Source organism: Cherax quadricarinatus, chromosome 2 (assembly GCF_038502225.1).
Source record: "Cherax quadricarinatus isolate ZL_2023a chromosome 2, ASM3850222v1, whole genome shotgun sequence".
Taxonomy (NCBI): domain Eukaryota; kingdom Metazoa; phylum Arthropoda; class Malacostraca; order Decapoda; family Parastacidae; genus Cherax; species Cherax quadricarinatus.
In genome coordinates this window covers 51,578,442-51,598,083 of record NC_091293.1, presented here as the reverse complement: position 1 = coordinate 51,598,083, position 19,642 = coordinate 51,578,442, and the positions used below count along the sequence as shown (strand labels likewise).

The 19,642-nt window shown below is 41.7% G+C and overlaps 1 protein-coding gene across 1 annotated transcript in view; it reads right to left on the bottom strand.

Annotated features, from left to right (window-relative positions):
* The window catches only part of LOC128695495 (uncharacterized), a 458,740-nt gene that overhangs the window by 63,005 nt on the left and 376,093 nt on the right, over positions 1 to 19,642 (bottom strand). The window contains exon 16 of the mRNA XM_053786204.2: positions 13,821 to 13,936. Coding sequence (XP_053642179.2) covers positions 13,821 to 13,936 — 116 coding nt within the window. The remainder of the gene's footprint in view (positions 1 to 13,820; positions 13,937 to 19,642) is intronic.

Sequence of the window (19,642 nt, the reverse complement as noted above, 5' to 3'; positions counted from 1 at the left end):
TAAGCTTCATTAGTTCTCTGGAATGAACCTGTTGAGCAAGTGTGCTTCCAGGAACCATTTTTTTTTTGTACAACGGTGTGATTGACTATCGTTCATTGTATATCTGGAAAGTTTCAGTCATCAAGGAGGAAAATATTTGGTTAATTATTTATCTCAAGTTAATTATCTATCCTTTCCTCAACCGCGAATTCCTCAGCCATTGCTGACAATGGTTTGTGTGTTGCATGCAGCATCGTAACATGTAGTACGTCACAGACGAAACCCAACAAGGTTTTATTTAAGACGACGCGTCGTTTATTATTGAGCGAAATGTTTTTAATAAAGCTTCGTCGTTTCTTCGTGCCTCGGATGTTTTTGAACATCTTTTGACCACATTCAAATCGCATGGTGAATTTGGTAAAAAAATAATTCAAACGCTGCTGTTCCACTGCCTATTGAAACACCTTCCCCCTTCCCATACCCTTACATCGTTTTTCAGAACTCGGAGAACGATTCCGTAGAATCACATTGTAAATGCATAGCATCGTTATCTGTAATTTTTGATAAAAGAATAAACGAAAGGCAGGGACAATCTTACTAAAAATCAATGCCAACAACTGCTTGACTCGTGAGATATATCTTGACTAAGCAGCTCCAGAATATCGTGTGTAATATCAAGCTCAGTAATATGATCAATTTAATATAAAAAAATAAAACGTTAATTAACATTTATTCATGTATTAGAACATTAAAATATTTTTATATATAAATATTATCCTTATTTATATTACTGCACCCATGTTTCTGTTTATAATTATTATTATTATTATTATTATTTATAGCTCCTTACTTTATAGCCATATAAATTACAGTACATCCTATCGTGCTGGAAGCAAGCATACTGTAACAAGCATGTAGAATAATAGTGCGCTGTGTACCTGCCAGTGTTATTTATGTCAGTACATTTCTTGAATAGGAATGTAATATACTGAATACTGTGGCCACTCTCTCTCTATACACACACACACACATGTATGTATGTGTTTATGTGTGTGTGTGTGTGTGTGTGTGTGTGTGTGTGTGTGTGTGTGTGTATGTGTGTTCAACACGACGGCCCTTTCCCACCGAGACAAGGTGACCCAAAAAGAAAGAAAAAACTTTCATCATTCAACACTTTTACCGTCAACTCATACAAAATCACTGTGTTTGTAGAGGAGCTCAGATAAGAAAGTTTAGACGTTCCTTCAAACTGAAAATATACTAAACCCCTCCTTTAAACTGCAGGCACTGTACTTCCCATTTCCAGGACTCAAGTCCTGTTCACACTCCAACAGCTCGTCAGGTCCCAGAAACCATTCGTCTCCATTCATTCCTATCTAACACGTTCACACACGCTTGCTGGAAGTTCAAGCCCCTTGCTCACAAAACCTCCTTTACGCCCTTCCTCCAACCTTTACGAAGACGACCCTTAGCCCGCCTTCCTTTCCCAAACAGATTTATACGCTCTCCAAGTCATTCTACCTTGTTCCATTCTCTCTAAATGACCTAACCACCTTAACAGCCCCTCTTCAGCCCTCTGACTAATACTTTTAGTAACTCCACACCTCCTCCTTATTTCCAGACTATGAATTATCAGCATAATATTTACACCACACATTGTCCTTAGACACGACATCTCCACTGCCTCCAGCCGCTTCCTCACTGCAGCATTTACAACCCAAATTTCACACCCATATAAGAGTGTTGGTACTACTATATTCTCGTAAATTCCCTTTTTAGTCTCCATGGATAATGTTCTTTGTCTCCACAGATACCACACTGCACCATTCATCTTTTTTTTTCTTCATCAGTTCTGTGGTTAACCTCATCCTTCATAAACCCATCTGCTGACAAGTCAATTCCCAAATATCTGACAACATTCACTTCTTCCATACTCTCTCCCTCCAATGTGATATCCAATTTTTCTTTATCTAAATCGTTTGATACCCTCATCACCTTACTCTTATCTATGTTCACTTTCAACTTTTAACCTATACACACTCTCCCAAACTCATCCACTAACGTTTGCGATTTTGGTATAAATAGCAACGCTCTTATTGTCGAATAAGGCAGGCGAAAATTTATGTATGCAGTAATTTCGCAAAAAAATATATATATTTCATTGTGTTTGTTTATAGAAAATTATTGTAAACTTATCTAAAATATATTTACTTGGATTAGGCTAAATTAAACTGCTCTTGTTATAATAAGGTTAGGTAAGTTTTCTAAGGTTCTTTATGTATTTCGTAGACTGGTAGATAACAACCACCCAGGGAGGTACTACCATCCTGCCAAATGCATGTGAATGTGAAACCTGTAATTGTTTTACACAATGGTAGGATTGTTGCTGTCTTTTTTCATGCAAGATTTCAGGTATGTTTTGCCATTTGTACTTACACTTAGTTCACACTACACATGTATATACAAGTAGGGATATCTACACACACCCATTTGGATTTTCATCTATTTTCTTAATAGTTATTGTTCTTATTTATTCCCTCTTATCTCCATGGGAGGTGGAAAGGAATCTTTCCTCCGTAAGCCATATGTGTCGTAAGGGGTGGCTAGTAATTTCTTCTCCTGTATAAATTATTAAAAATAAGAAGAAAAACTATATAAAACTGGGATGTTTGAATCTGAATAGATGTAGTGCAGACGATAAGAGAAAGATGATTGCTAACGTTGTGAAGGAGAACTGGATGTCCTTGCTCTATGCGAAACAAAGCTGAAGAGGGTAGGGGAGTTTCAGTGGGGAGAAAAAACAATAAGATTAGGTGAGGAGTATCTGAAGGGGTAGCAATAATGCTGAAGGATCAGTTATGGAAGAAGAAGAGGGAATATAAATATATAAATTCAAGAATTATGTGGATTAAAATAAGGGTGAGATACAAAAACTGGGTTTTAATAAGTGTTTACACACCTGGAGAAGAGAGGAGTGTAGATGAGAGAGAGAGAGATTTTAGGAAATGTTAAGTGAGTATTCAGGGAGCTTTGAACCAAGTGAAAGAGTCACAGTGGTAAGAGACCTGAGTGCTAAAGTGGGAGAAACGGTTATAGAGAGAGTGGTAGGTAAGTTTGTGGTATCAGGAGTACATGGCAGTGGGGAAGCCTTTGATTGAACCTTATACAGAAAGAGGTTTGGAAATAGGTAACACTTATTTTAAGGAAAAAAGTATTAATAGGTTTACTAGATAAGATATAGGGCGTCATGGTAGTAACTTGTTGGTACATAAAATGTTGGTGGGCAGACTTCAGGATATTTATGTTAATAAAGAGGCAACAAATATTTTGTTTTATTTTTATTGACACATCGGCCAGTTCCCACCAAGTTAAATAATTTTAATATCTGTGTAATGGGGAACCCATCACTTCAATTCCCTCAGTAAAATATTTGGGAATCCGTTTGACCCATGCATGTCAGGAGAATTGATAGGGAACAGCGTAGTAAAGAAAGCGAATGCCAGACTGATGTTCCTCTACAGACAAGCACAATGTCTTCCTACTGAGACACAGTGTCTACCTACTGAGACACAGCGTCTACCTACTGAGACACAGTGTCTACCTACTGAAACACAGTGTCTACCTACTGAGACACAGCGTCTACCTACTGAGACACAGTGTCTACCTACTGAGACACAGTGTCTACCTATTAAAACACAGTGTCTACCTATTAAAACACAGTGTCTACCTACTGAGGCACAGTATCTATGTACTGAGGCACAGCATCTATCTACTGAGGCACAGTATCTACTTGAGGCACATTGTCTACCTACTGAGGCACAGTATCTACCTACTGAGGCACAGTATCTACCTACTGAGGCACAGTGTCTACCTACTGAATCACAGTATCTACGTACTGAGGCACAGTATCTACGTAATGAGGCACAGTATCTATTTACTGAGGTACAGTATCTATTTACTGAGGCACAGTATCTACTTACTGAGGCACAGTGTCTACCTAATGAGGCACATTGTCTACATACTTGGCACAGTGGCTACCCACTGAGGCACAGTGTCTACCTACTGAGGCACATTGTCTACATACTTGGCACAGTGGCTACCCACTAAGGCACAGTGTCTACATACTGAGGCACATTGTCTACATACTTGGCACAGTGTCTACCTACTGAGGCACAGTGTCTACCTACTGAGGCTCGCAGGACCCTATGTCTAGCCTTCATATAATGTCATATGGACTACGCTTACTCTTCTTGTTACTGTAAATGTTAACTCATTTTACCTTATTCCTATTGTATATCCTTTATAGTATAATGATAAGATATTATCTCATTTACAGTATAATAATAGGGTATTAAAAGAACCCCAATGGAAATAAGACACTATGTCTAACTTTTTTGGGTTATCCTAGGTTGTCTACACATATGCTGCTATGTATGATAATCTATGTAACTGCATTTGTGTATACCCGAATAAACTTACTAACAAGAATATAAGAGATAAGAACAAAATTAAGAAAAGTGATGTCACAGATCACAAAACAAATACAGTAAACGCCAGAATAATGACAGCTTGCATAATGAGAACTTTCAAAAAGGAGATATATCTCCTGAGACGATATTGTCTGAGGGGCAGGTATGGAGGACTATAACAATGCTGCTCAGATGCTACTGGTTTGACAAGTCACTTTTACATGTAGTCAGCCAATAGCGTGCCTGACTGACTGTTGGAGAAACACCCACAACAGACAGGAACAAACACATGCGCCGTTGAAAAGGCATTGCTTTCTGACTACCAACAACGTATGATTTTTTATTAGCGGACTCAGAGGTAGCGGAATTTTATTTAGTGGAGGCTAATTGGTCCTCTAACGGTTTCCGAAGTTAGTGGAAACGCTAATTCGCTAACAAAATGTTAATTCCGCTAATTAGCGGTTAGCGGATTAGCGGAACTGTGCCCACCACTGGATATGAGGCAAGAGTATGTGAAGAGAAAAAGAGAGGTTAAGAGAGAGGTGAAGGAATGTAAAAGGAGAGTAAATGAAAGAGTGGGTGAGATGCTATCGACAAATTTTGAGGAGAATAAGAAAAAGTTTTGAAGTGAGATTAATAAGCTGAGAAATCCTAGGGAACGAATGAACCTGACAGTTAAAAATAGAAGAGGAAAGTTATTAGATGGAGATTTGGAGGTGTTGGGAAGTTGGAGGGAACATTCTGAGGAACTGCAAATTGTTGATGATGATAGGGAAGCAGTTATTTCATGCTTTGACCAAGGAGATACAGCAGTGGGCAGAATGAAAGGGGGTAAAGCAGATGGGATTGATAGGATCAGGACATTAATGTTAAAAGCAGGTGGAATATACTCTTGGAATGGTTGGTGAATTATTTAATAATTGTATGAGTGAGGGGAAGGTACCTAGGGACTGACAGAGAGCATGCATAGTTCCTTTGAATAAAGGCAAAGGGGACAAAAGAGAGTGTAAGAATTATATGGGAATTACAATATTGAGTATACCTGATAAGGTGAATGACATAAATACTGAAAGAATAAGAATAAGCCGGAGAGCAGGATCACAGGTAAATGAGGAGGTTTTAGAGGGGTAGGGGATGTGTACACCATATGTTCACAGTGAAACATGTAATTGTAAGGGGTGTAGAGGTATTCATTGCATTTATGGATTTGGAAAAGACATATGAAAGAGTGGATAAGGGAACAATGTGGCAGATCTTGCAAGTGTATGGAATAGGGGGAAGGTTACTGAAAGCTGTTAAGAGTTTTATGAGAATAATGAGACTCAGGTTAGGGTGTGTAGGAAGGAGAGAGATAACTTTCCAGTAAAATTAGGTCCTTAGACAGGGATGTGATTTCACCGTGGTTGTTCAATATATTTATAGATGGGGTTGTAAGAGAAGTGAAGCTCGGACTTTGGCAAGAGGTGTGGCGAAGAGGTGTGATATTAAAAGATAAAGAATATAACACAAAGTGGGAGTTTTCACGGCTCCTTTTTGCTGATGATACTGTGCTTTTGGGAGATTCTGAAGAGCAGTTGCAGGGGTTGCTGGACGAATTTTGGAGGGTATAGAAAAGAAGGAAATTGAAAGTGAACAAACAAAAGAGCAAGTGTATATATATATATATATATATATATATATATATATATATATATATATATATATATATATATATATATATATATATATATATATATACTTAGGCCACATTACACAAGCATATACATGTACATACTAACCCCTCATGGTTTTCTTCTATTTTCTTCCTAGATCTTGTTCTTATTTATCTCTGCTTATCTCCATGGGGAAGTGGAACAGAATTCTTTGTCCGTAAGTTATGCATGTCGGAGGCAACTAAATGCCGGGAGCAATGGGCAGGTAACCCCTTCTCCTGTATAAACAACTAAACACGAGGAAGAGAAAAACTTTACGAAATTGGGATGTTTGAATTTATGCGGATGTAGTGTGGATGATATGAAAAATATGATTGCTAATGTTATGAATGAAATGAAGTTGGATGTCCTGGCCCTAAGCAAAACAAAGCTGAAGGGGGTAGGGGAGTTTCAGTGGGGAGAAATAAATGGGACTAAGTCACGAGTATCTGAGAGAGTTAGAGCTAAGGAAGGGGTAGCAATAATGTTGAAGGATCAGTTATGGAGAGAGAAGAGGGAATATAAATGTATAAATTCAAGGATTATATGGATTAAAATAAGGGTCGGATGTGAAAAGTAGGTCATAACAAGTGTGTATGCACCTGGAGAAGAGAGAAGTTTAGAGAAGAGAGATTTTAGGAAATGTTAAGCGAGTACTCACCTAATTGTACTCACCTAATTGTGGTTGAAGGGGTCGAGACTCAGCTCCTGGCCCCGCCTCTTCACCGACCGCTACTAGGTCCTCTCTCCCCCTGCTCCATGAGCTTTATCATACCTCGTCTTAAAACTATGTATAGTTCCTGCCTCCACTACATCGCTTGCCAGACTATTCCACTTCCTAACTACTCTATGACTGAAGAAATACTTCCTAACATCCCTTTGACTCATCTGAGTCTTCAGCTTCCAATTGTGACCCCTTGTTTCTGTGTCCCATCTCTGGAACATCCTGTCTCTGTCCACCTTGTCTATTCCACGCAGTATTTTGTATGTCGTTATCATGTCTCCCCTAACCCTCCTGTCCTCCAGTGTTGTCAGACCGATTTCCCTTAACCTTTCTTCATAGGACATTCCCCTTAGTTCTGGAACTAGCCTTGTTGCAAACCTTTGCACTTTCTCTAATTTCTTGACGTGTTTGACCAGATGTGGGTTCCAAACTGGTGCTGCGTACTCCAGTATGGGCCTGACGTACACAGTGTATAAAGTCTTGAACGATTCCTTACTGAAGTACCAGTAAGGTTTGCCAGGCGCCCATATGCCGCAGCAGTTATCTGGTTAATGTGTGCTTCTGGCGATGTACTCGGTGTTATACTCACTCCTAGGTCTTTCTCCTTGAGTGAGGTTTGCAGCCTTTGGCCTCCTAGCCTATACTGTCTGCGGTCTTCTTTGCCCTCCTCCGATCTTCATGACTTTGCATTTGGCGGGGTTAAATTCTAGGAGCCAGTTTCGGGACCACACATCCAGCCTATCCAGGTCTCTTTGTAGACCTATCTGGTCCGCATCTGATCTAATTCTCCTCATTAACTTCACGTCATCTGCAAACTGGGACACTTGTGAGTCTATCCCTTCCGTCATGTCGTTCACATAAACCAAGAATAGCACTGGCCCCAGGACTGACCCCTGTGGGACCCCGCTCGTCACTGCCGCCCACTTTGATACCTCATCACGGACCATGACTCGCTGTTCCCTCCCTGTTAGGTATTCTCTGATCCATTGCAGTGCCCTTCCTGTTATACGTGCGTGTTCCTCTAGCTTTTGTACTAATCTCTTGTGAGGAACTGTGAGAGAGTAATTGTGGTAGGGGACCTAAATGCTAAAGTAGGAGAAGCGTTTAGAGAGGGTGTGGTAGGAAACTTTGGGGTGTCATGTGTAAATAATAATGGGGAGCATTTGATCGAACTTTGTATAGAAAGGAGTTTGGTTATTGGTAACACATATTTTAAGAAAAAGAAGATAAATAAGTATACAAGATATGATGTAGGGCGTAATGACAGTAGTTTGTTGGACTACGTATTGGTAGATAAAAGACTGTTGAGTAGACTTCAGGATGTACATGTTAATAGAGGTACCATAGATATATCAGATCACTTTTTAGTTGTAGCTACACTGAGAGTAAAAGATAGATGGGATACAAGTAAGCAGCAAGTAAGACAGAGGTGAAGGTTTATAAACTAAAGGAGGCAGTTAGGGTAGGATATAAACAACTGTTGGAGGATAGATGGGCTAGTGAGAATACAGGCAATGGGGTGGCCCGAAAAAGAAAACTTTCATTATTCACTCCATCACTGTCTTGCCAGAGGGGTGCTTACACTACTGTTATAAAACTGGAACAGTAACACCACTCCTTCAGAGTGCAGGCACTGTACATCCCATCTCCAGGACTCAAGTCCGGCCTGCCGGTTTCCCTGAATCCCTTCATAAATGTCACTTTGTTCACAGTTCAACAGCACGTCAAGTATTAAAAACTATTTGTCTCCATTCACTCCTGTATAATATGCTCACGCATGCTTGCTGGAAGTTCAAGCCCCTCACACACAAAACTTCCTTTACCCCCTCTCTCCAACCTTTCCTAGACCGACCCCTACCCCGCCTTCCCTCCACTACAGATTTATACACTCTCGAAGTCATTCTGTTTCGTTCCATTCTCTCTACATGTCCAAACCACCTCAAGAACCCTTCCTCAACCCTCTGGACAACTGTTTTAGCAGTCCCACACCTCCTCCTAACTTCCAAACTACGAATTCTCTGCATTATATTCACACCACACATTGCCCTCAGACATGACATCTCCACTGTCTCTAGCCGTCTCCTCGCTGCAATATTCATCACCCATGCTTCACACCCATATAAGAGCGTTAGTAAAACTATACTCTCATACATTCCCCTCTTTGCTTCCAAAAACAAAGTTCTTTGTCTCCACAGACTCCTAAGTGCACCGCAAAGTTTTGGAGTGAGATTAATAAGTTGAGAAAGCCTTGGGAACGAATGCATTTGTTAGTTAAAAACAGGAGAGGAGATTTATTAAAGAGAGAGTTAGAGGTATCAATTAGATGGAGGAAATATTTTGAGGAATTGCTAAATGTTGATGAAGATAGGGAAGGATTAACATCTCACAGGAGTGAGGAAGAACCAGTTGTGAGTGTGGCGGAAGTACGTGGGGCAGTGGGTAGAATGAAAAGGGGTAATGCAGCTGGGATTGATGGGACAAAGATAGAAATGTTAAAAGCAAATAGGGATATAGTTTTGGAGTGGTTAGTGTTTTTATTTAATAGATATACGGAAGAGGGTAAGATACCTAGGGATTGGCAAAGAGCATGCATAGTTCCTATGTATGAAGATAAAGGGGACAAAAGAGAGTGGAAAAATTATAGGGGAATGAGTCTGTTGAGTATACCTGGTGAAGTGTATGGTGTAAAGGGAGATTGGATATCAGATTGGAGGGAGAGAGTATGGAGGAGGTGCCTGCATTCAGATATATGGGAGTGGACGTGTCAGCAGATGGGTCTATGAAAGATGAGGTGAATCATAGAATTGACGAGGGGAAAAAGGAGTAGTGCACTTAAGAGTCTGTGGAGACAAAGAACTTTATTCATGAAAGTAAAGAGGGGAATATATGAGAGTATAGTTTTACCATACTCTTGCATGGGTGTGAAGCATAGTTGATGAATGTTTGCAACAAGGAGAAAGCTGGGGGCAGTGGAGATGTTATTTCTGAGGCCAATGTATGGTGTGAATATAATGCATAGAATCCATAGTTCGGAAATTAGGAGGAGGTGTGGGATTACTAAAACTATTTTCCTGAGGGCTCAGGAGGGGTTATTGAGATGGTCTGGACATGTAGAGAGGATTGAACGAATTAGAATGACTTTGAGAGTATATTAATCTGTAATGAAGGGAAGGCGGGATAGGGGTCGGCGTAGGAAAGGTTGGAGGGATGGGGTACAGGAGGTTTCGTGTGCGAGGGGCTCGGTCTTCCAGCAAGCGTACGTGAACATGTTAGGAGCAATTAGAGACAAATGGTTTTTAGGACTTGACGTGCTGTTGGAGTGTAAGCAAGGTAACATTTATGAAGGGATTCAGGGAAACCGGCAGGCCGGACTTGATTCCTGGAGATGGGATGTACACTGCCTGCACCCTGAAGGAGAGGTGTTACTGTTGCAGTTTTATAACTGTAGTGTAAGCACGCTTCTGGCAAGACAGTGATGGAGTGAATGTTGATTGATGTTTTCCTTTTCTGGGCTACCCTGCCTTGGCTTGGTGGGAAACGGCCGATATGTTAATAAAAAAAATAATATATATATATATATATATATATATATATATATATATATATATATATATATATATATATATATATATATGTCGTGCCGAATATGTAAAACTGATTAATTAGCAAGAACTCATTTAAAATTAAGTCCTTTCTGAAATTGTCTTTTATACGTTTAAAGACACATTTTTTTCATTAATGTTAATGTAAAAATTTTTAATTTTGCACCAATAGAATCTTATAAAACTTACCTAACCTTATTATAACAAGAACAATTTATTTTAGCCTAACCCAACTAAATATATTTTAGATTTGTTTACATTAATTTAATACTAAACAAACACAATAAAATATATTTTTTTCGTTAGGTTAAGAATGATTTTGGCGAAATTATTGCATACACAAATTTTTGCTTGTCCTTTATGACAACATGAGCGTTGCTATTTAAGCCAAGATCGCAAGTTCTGCCTATTCGGCACGACATATATATATATATATATATATATATATATATATATATATATATATATATATATATATATATATATATATATATATATATATATATATATGAGCGTTTGTGTGCAAGTTAGAACTCGTAAACCATAAAAAGCACAACTACAGCGTTCATGTATAATTACAGCAGCACAACCACAGCATCACCATTATGGCCGAAACATTCAACACCACTACATCCACCGTACCATCATAACGACAATTCGACCACAAATACAACACCATTACCACAACGAATGTTCAACGAGGAAACGACTGCAAACACATCACCACAAGCACAATCGTGACACCCTATACAACCACATGATCACTTCTACCATCCATCACAGTCACAACACCATTACGACAACAACACTACCATCAACATCAATACTACAACAACACATCACATCCATAACACTCCCATAACCACAACAAAATCACAACCACAAGTAGAAGAGTACAAATACAACCATAAGACCACAACGACACCACGACAACGGCAACACCACAACTACCAGACAGCCATATTATTATTATAATCAAGGGGGAAGCGCTAAACCCGGAGGATTATACAGCGCCTGGGGGGGGGATGTGGAAGGCATTCAGGCTTAATTCGGGGAACTGGAGCACAGATCCAATTCCCTAAATCAAGAGCCCCTCACCAACATCAAGGAACCTTCCTTGAGGGGCAGACAGCAATAAAATCACAACAACCACTGCACTACCAGAACCACAACACCAATTCAATTACAACACCACCACAACGACAAAACTATCACAACAACACTACCACAATGGCAAAACCGCCACAGCCGCAGCACCATCACAACCACATCACCACAACACCTCCACAACTACATCACTACAAAATTCCATCACCCCGACCACCCCACCACAACGATGTCACCACCACACCCACAAGACTACAACACCCATACCAACACCACCGCAACACTCATACCAGCAGTACCGCCACCAGCCAATACCACAGACACCACGCCCATACTAAAACAACTACCACCACGCCCATATTAACACGATTACCACCACGCCCATTCTAACACAGCTACCACCACGCCCATACTAAAACAACTACCTCTACACCCATACCAACACCACCACCACCAAGACCACTACCACCACCAACATACCAACACAAACAACACCACCACCATACCAACACCACCATACCAACACCACCAACACCACCATACCAACACCACCAGCACCACCAACACCACCACCACCAGCATGGCCAGCTTCACAATGAAGACAGACAGATTTAATTCACAACTTAATGAGAAGTCCTTGCTGGCCTCCTGTGCTAGTCAGAGAAACCCTTGACACCCGTAATTAACTTCACTGGCAATAATGTCTAGTTTGGTGGTTCCCATGACGTGTAAGTAATAATAATAACAAGAATAATAATATAAATAATAATTATGAGTATTAATTTTATAATAATTATTATATTAAAAAAATATGCTATTGCTACTACTACCTCAAATAACACTAATAATAATAATAATAATAATAATAATAATAATAATAATAATAATAATAATAATAATAATAATAATCACCCACACAACTGTCACCACTCCAGCCACAACAGTCATCATCCACACAATTTTCACCACTCCAGCCACAACAGTCATCACCCACACAACTGTCACCACTCCAGGCACAACAGTCATCACCCACACAACTGTCACCACTCCAGGCACAACAGTCATCACCCACACAACTGTCACCACTCCAGGCACAACAGTCATCACCCACACAACTGTCACCACTCCAGGCACAACAGTCATCACCCACACAACTGTCACCACTCCAGGCACAACATTCATCACCCACACAATTGTCACCACTCCAGCCACAACAGTCATCACCCACACAACTGTCACCACTCCAGCCACAACAGTCATCACCCACACAACTGTCACCACTCCAGGCACAACAGTCATCACTCACACAATTTTCACCACTCCAGCCACAACAGTCATCACCCACACAACTGTCACCACTCCAGCCACAACAGTCATCACCCACACAACTGTCACCACTCCAGGCACAACAGTCATCACCCACACAGCTCTCACCACTCCAGGCACAACAGTCATCACCCACACAGCTCTCACCACTCCAGGCACAACAGTCATCATCCACATAACTGTCACCACTCCAGGCACAACAGTCATCACCCACACAGTTGTCACCACTCCAGGCACAACAGTCATCACCCACACAGCTGTCACCACTCCAGTTACAACAGCCATCACCCACACAGCTCTCACCACTCCAGGCACAACAGTCATCACCCACACTGTCACCACTCCAGGCACAACAGTCATCACCCACACTGTCACCACTCCAGGCACAACAGTCATCATCCACACAACTGTCACCACTCCAGGCACAACAGTCATCATCCACACAACTGTCACCACTCCAGCCACAACAGTCATCACCTACACATCTGTCACCACCCCAGCAACATCCACTGCAAATTTACTACTACAAAAGGTTACCTGTTCAGCCACTCACCTACAATCACCTGAGGAGTATCACAGATGCGCAGTAAACTACATACACTGGTAACTCACTTACACCTGCTTAGATACTCACCTGCGCAGTAACTCGCCAGGTTAGATACTCACCTGCGCAGTAGCTTACCAGGTTAGATACTCACCTGCGCAGTAACTCACCAGGTTAGATACTCACCTGCGCAGTAGCTTACCAGGTTAGATACTCACCTGCGCAGTAGCTTACCAGGTTAGATACTCACCTGCGCAGTAACTCACCAGGTTAGATACTCACCTGCGCAGTAGCTTACCAGGTTAGATACTCACCTGCGCAGTAACTCACCAGGTTAGATACTCACCTGCGCAGTAGCTTACCAGGTTAGATACTCACCTGCGCAGTAAATTCTTGAGGCTTCAGAGGGCCATCTCTGGACTCTGGTGTGTTCAGTTCGTCATCTGCGTCTTCGGCTTCGTCCAGCGAAGCCTTTGTCGAGGGTGAGGCTGGCACTGCAAAGTAACAACACTGTGTATGTACTGCTCTCTCTCTCTCTCTCTCTCTGTATATATATATATATATATATATATATATATATATATATATATATATATATATATATATATATATATATATATATATATATATATTTCAACACGTCGGCCGTCTCCCACCGAGGCAGGTTGACCCAAAAAGATAAAAAAGGTTTCATTATCGTTCAACAATTTCACCATCACTCATACATAATCACATAATCACTGTATTTGCAGAGGCGCTCAGATACGACAGTTCAGAAGTTCCTCCAAACTGCCAAAATCCCAAACTCCTCTCTTAAAGTGCAGGCATTGTACTTCTCATTTCCAGGGCTTAAGACCGGCTAACCGATTTCCCTGATTCCCTTCACAAAATATAACCTTGCTCACACTCCAACAGCTCGTTAGGTCCCTCAAACCATTGGCCTTTATTTACTCCTAACACATGCACACTTGCTGAAAGACCAAGCCCCTCGCCCACAAAACCTCCTTTACCCCCTGCCTCCAAGCTTTTCGAGGACCTCCCCTGCCGCGCCTTCCTTTCTCTACAGATTTTTTTTTTTTATATTTTATTTAAAAAGCACAATACATATTCATATGTATACTATGCATACGTTACATAAACTAAGACATGTTATCCATTAAATATGAAACAACAATTCCACATTCCCTATCCCAGCTCTTAACCTATACTTAATAGTCACACTTCAATTTAACATGATTGCCATCCCCAAAAATTCAATCATACATGTGACTACACAAAAGGCAACCCACACCCAAACATACAGTAAGGTTTAATAAATTCAAATACAATTTCTTACTCACAAAAGACTATATAATCCAAAGAAAATCACACGTAGTACATTATACATAAAAGGCTATATACAAAGTCATACCCATATAATCGGTTCCTTACCCCCTCATTTTAACAACGAATACAAGAACGTATAAGTGATTAATAAAAGAACTATACTGAATATTATCAAAATTCCTCTACCACACATTCCAGAACTTAAATAACACGTTACCCTTAGGTGAATTACCACCATTTACAAACCCCTTTTTAACAAATTAATAAACCAGTGCATACAAAAAATATTTTCATGCACCGTTTTGACAAAAAAAAAACAAAAAACAAACAAAAAAAAAAACTCAAGTAACCTAACAATCAAAATACATAAGAACACAGATATGTACATTATGTTACTACACGGACACACTTGTATAATTGGCAGAATATACATCCACAATATTCCATATCAATAATAAAAAACAACAACCATGAAAATCAGAACATCATTGTATAACATGTGTTTTACACATAAATTAGAGGATACACTTCTTTAAACAACCTATGTACATATTTAATATAAACCATATCAAATGGGTTCTCACAAGGACGGGGCAAACTTGTTAATGACTAAACAAAATTCTAATCTCCCTATCTGAAACACAAGTAAACCTCATTGACTAAGTCATATTCTTCACATTCTCTTGTGCCAAGGTATTACAATCCTTCTTTTATAAAGAAGTACCGTTATAAAGGAAATACTTGTATACTAATTATCTAAAGAAAAACTAATCAAGGGTAATATGGAAAGTACTTGCAGCTACACGTTAAAACTACTAAAAAAAAACTTGACTACAGTTTTTACTTGCTTTATTTTATATTTTAAAACCCCTTCTCAACGTTAATAAAAACACATACTATAATTCACTGGTAAATCATTTTTTCACGTGTTCAGTACTACTTAGCCTAAAAAGCATAACAGCCACTTAAACCACCTCTCCTCGATAGTGAGTGCAATAAATAATATACCCAACCAATATGTAATGCAAGGCATTCCAATTATGACAATGTATCCAAGGTACTGATCGCCAATATCAAATATCTCTACAGGAACATAGCCATTTCATAAATATATGCCCTCACTATCTCACCCTCACACCACCTTCCACACTGCTATCCTAACCTTACACCCCCCCCCCCCTCACAAAAAAGACCCTACCCTTGCCCCCCCCCTGTTCCCTTAGAAGCTGTGCTACAGAAAAATTACGATAACCTATCGAAAAACTTGAATCCCATCTCCCCCCATATATTAACCTATTCCTACACCTTGTCCTATAAAACCTCGCTGCTAACGCTTTTATCCTCAACTGCCCTACAATCTGCCTCATACCCCAAGAAACATGCAAATAATCTGCCATGACATACATCAAAGCCCTACCCACCTCACTTGCTACCCCACTAACATCCATTGACAACGATCTAAGAAAAGACCAACTCCCCCCCCCCCCCCCAACAGCCTAATAACCCCCGCCATCCAGACTCTCACCACTTCCAAAGATGAACAAAAATATACCACATGATATGCCGTCTCCTCCTCCCCACAGAATAAACATGTTGCCTCTCTAACAAACCCCATCTTATGCAACATATACTTAGATGCCACCACACCCAACAGAAAACGATACACCAACTCCCTAACCCTTGCTGGTATCCGAAGCGTCCTGAACTCCCTCCATATGACCCTCCAGTTATACATGGGGTATACTGCGACCCCCTGCAATGCACCCCTTCCCCACACCACACCCACCACTGCTTTTACCTTCAACCTTTTTACCTGCCCCACTGCCAACATGAATCTTAATACATCTTCACACTTTCTCAAATCCCTACCACTCCACCAGTTTCTAGCATCCCTCATCACCCTATCCACCCTAACACCCCTCTCCCCCCCCACCCTTAAATACCTCTGCTTAATATATAAAACCATTACCCTAGACCCTAAGTCCAACAAACCTAGACCCCCCCTTTTCACCTCCGTCATGACCACATCTTTGGACAACCAGGCCCTCCCAAACCCCCACACAAACCTCAACACCCTCCTCTGTATTTCCTGTATATCCTGCACCCTCAAAGGGAACACCTCCGCTACACCCCAGACCTTGCTATACACCACCGAATTAATTACCAACACCCTCTGCTGTAACGCCACTTCACTGGCCCTCAAACCTTTTAACTTGCCTATAACCCTACTCGTGACTGCTTCTGAGTTAATCCTCCTACATTCCTGCAATTGCTTCATATACCATATCCCACACACCTTAATTCTATCACAAACCGTCCATCCCATCTCCTCCCCCAATCTCCCCCAACCCATGTTCCTACTTCTAATAACCTAGACTTTGCTAAATTAACTACCATTCCTGAAACATACCCAAAGCTCCTAATGACCTCTCCCACCCTACGTAAAGCCTCCCCACTCGTAACTAACACAGTTGTATCATCCACATAACCTACTATGCCCCCCATACTTCCCCCCCCCCACCTCCCCCAATTCCTCGTCCACAGCCTCAAAGAAAGGATGTTGCACGCATGCAAAAAGCAACTGTGACAGCGGGCAACCCTGCCTTAATCCCTGTTCCATCATCACCGCCCCCCCCAGCTTACCATTAACTTGCACCCTCATTACAGCCCCCTCATACAGCGTGCGCACCCACCTCACTACCCCCCCTCCAAAACCCAATTTCTCCAAACATCCCCACAAAAAGTCCCTCTTCACACAGTCATATGCCTGAGCCCAATCCAAGCCAAGGACGCCCCCTCCCTGACAGTTCTCTATAAAATCCCTTATCGCACTATGCCCATTCTTCATAGTCCTTCCCGGAATCCCATACTGTCCCTCATGTACTCTACTCCCAATTACCTTCTTTAACCTGTTCCCCAATACCTTCGCAAAAATTTTGTAATCCGTACACATTAACGACAACGGACGATAATCTCCCAAGCCCTTCTCCTCTCCTCCCTTCTTTGGCACCAAGACAACGACCCCAGTTCTCTGTGTTTGCGCCATTCTGCCCCATTTCAACATATAATTCAGAACCTCCACTAGGCACTTCCTCAGAACCTCCCAATGCGCTTTGTAAAAATCATTAGGTAACCCATCTATTCCCGGTGCCTTCCCCTGACTCAACCCATTCACCACTTCCCCCACCTCCTCCCCCGTAAAGCCACCCTCCAACTCCCTAGTCCTCTTCCCCAGCCCCTGCGGTACCCTAATCCCACTAAATGTTTCTATCCCACCTACCCCTCCCCTTCTCTTCCATTTCTCCGTAAACCAATCATCAGCATACCTACTAATAGAATCTGTGTCAGTGAGACCCTGTCCCCTCACATAACCCTCCCCACCCTCCACAACAATATGCGCCACGGTAGTCCTCAACTGTCTGTCCTTGAATTTTCTGAGAACATACCCGGTTGGCTTATCACCCTTTAGTACGTCCTCCAATCCTGCCCTGACCCTGAGTGCATCAAAACGTTCATTATGCATCTCTACTAAACGACTCCTAAGTTCCCCCATAACTCCTTCCCCTCCCTCCCTACTCCCCCCCGCATAACAATCATTCAACTGACCCTCTAAATAATTCTGCAATCCAAACCTCCAACGTGCCCTTTCCCTGCCCCTCTTCCTAAAAAATTCTACAATTTTCACCTTTGCCTGCAACTCCCACCAATCTAACAAATCCACCTCCTCATCCCTAGCCTCCCAAAAGCCCTTCCACCATGACTGAAAAGACCGACCTTGATCCTCCTCCTGTAAAAGCCTCACATTTAATTTCCAATAGCCCTGATATATTCTCGGAATACCATCCACCCTAAGATCAGCCAACACTGCTCTGTGGTCTGAAAAACCCACGTCTACTGTTCTAACTCTCTCCACTCCTATCCCCTGCCTCACATAAATCCTATCCAACCTTGCCTCATAACTCCCCTGTACATAGGTATACTCAACCTGATACCCCCCCCTGCCAACCACATCTACCACCCCGACATCACCCAATGCATCCCTTAAAACACCCAACACACACCCCGCCCCCCTAGGAACTACGTCTACATGCCTAATCACACAATTCCAATCACCTCCAATTATCGCTATGGCAGGTAAACCCCTGAGATGATATAACAAAACGTCACGAACAAAATCTGATTTTATCCTTGCGTTACCAATCGCAGGCATATAAACTCCCACAAAACATACCCTACTCTCCCCCCACCACCCATCCACCCGAACAACCCTCCCCCCACCCCCCTCCTCCCACCCCATGACTCGCAAGGGACTGGTCTCCTTTACTAAAACAGCCACTCCGCCCTTTAAAAGCGTTGCCATGCTCACAAACAACTTATATCCTCTCAATCTCAACTCACTACCTGACTTATAGTTATGCTCCTGTAGGAAACCAACATCAACATCGTACCTTTTAAGGAACCACTCCAACCACACCCTTTTAACCTCAGTTTTTAAGCCATTAGCATTTATCGTTACACACCTGAATGGTCAAGGAGAGGCGGCTTACCCCTATGCCGCTGTGGCTTGCTCACACTTCCCTTCAGGCTGCTTACACTTTCCTTATTACTCTTTTTAATAGCACTTCCTACCCCCCCTTGTCTCTCCCCCGATTTTCCCTGGACTCCCCCCCCTGTAGGTGAATTGCGGACCACCTCCGCCCAAACCTTCTTACCTGGTCTTTGCCCAGGTGTTAAAACATCATCTAATTCAGTCAGCCCCGCTGGTCTCTTCCTAGAGCTGCCCCCCAAAGCCACCTCTTCCTCAGGTACATCCTCCCTGTGTACCTCTGCCACTACAAGTGTATCCTTTCCAGTGTTCCCTACTACTTCCGACT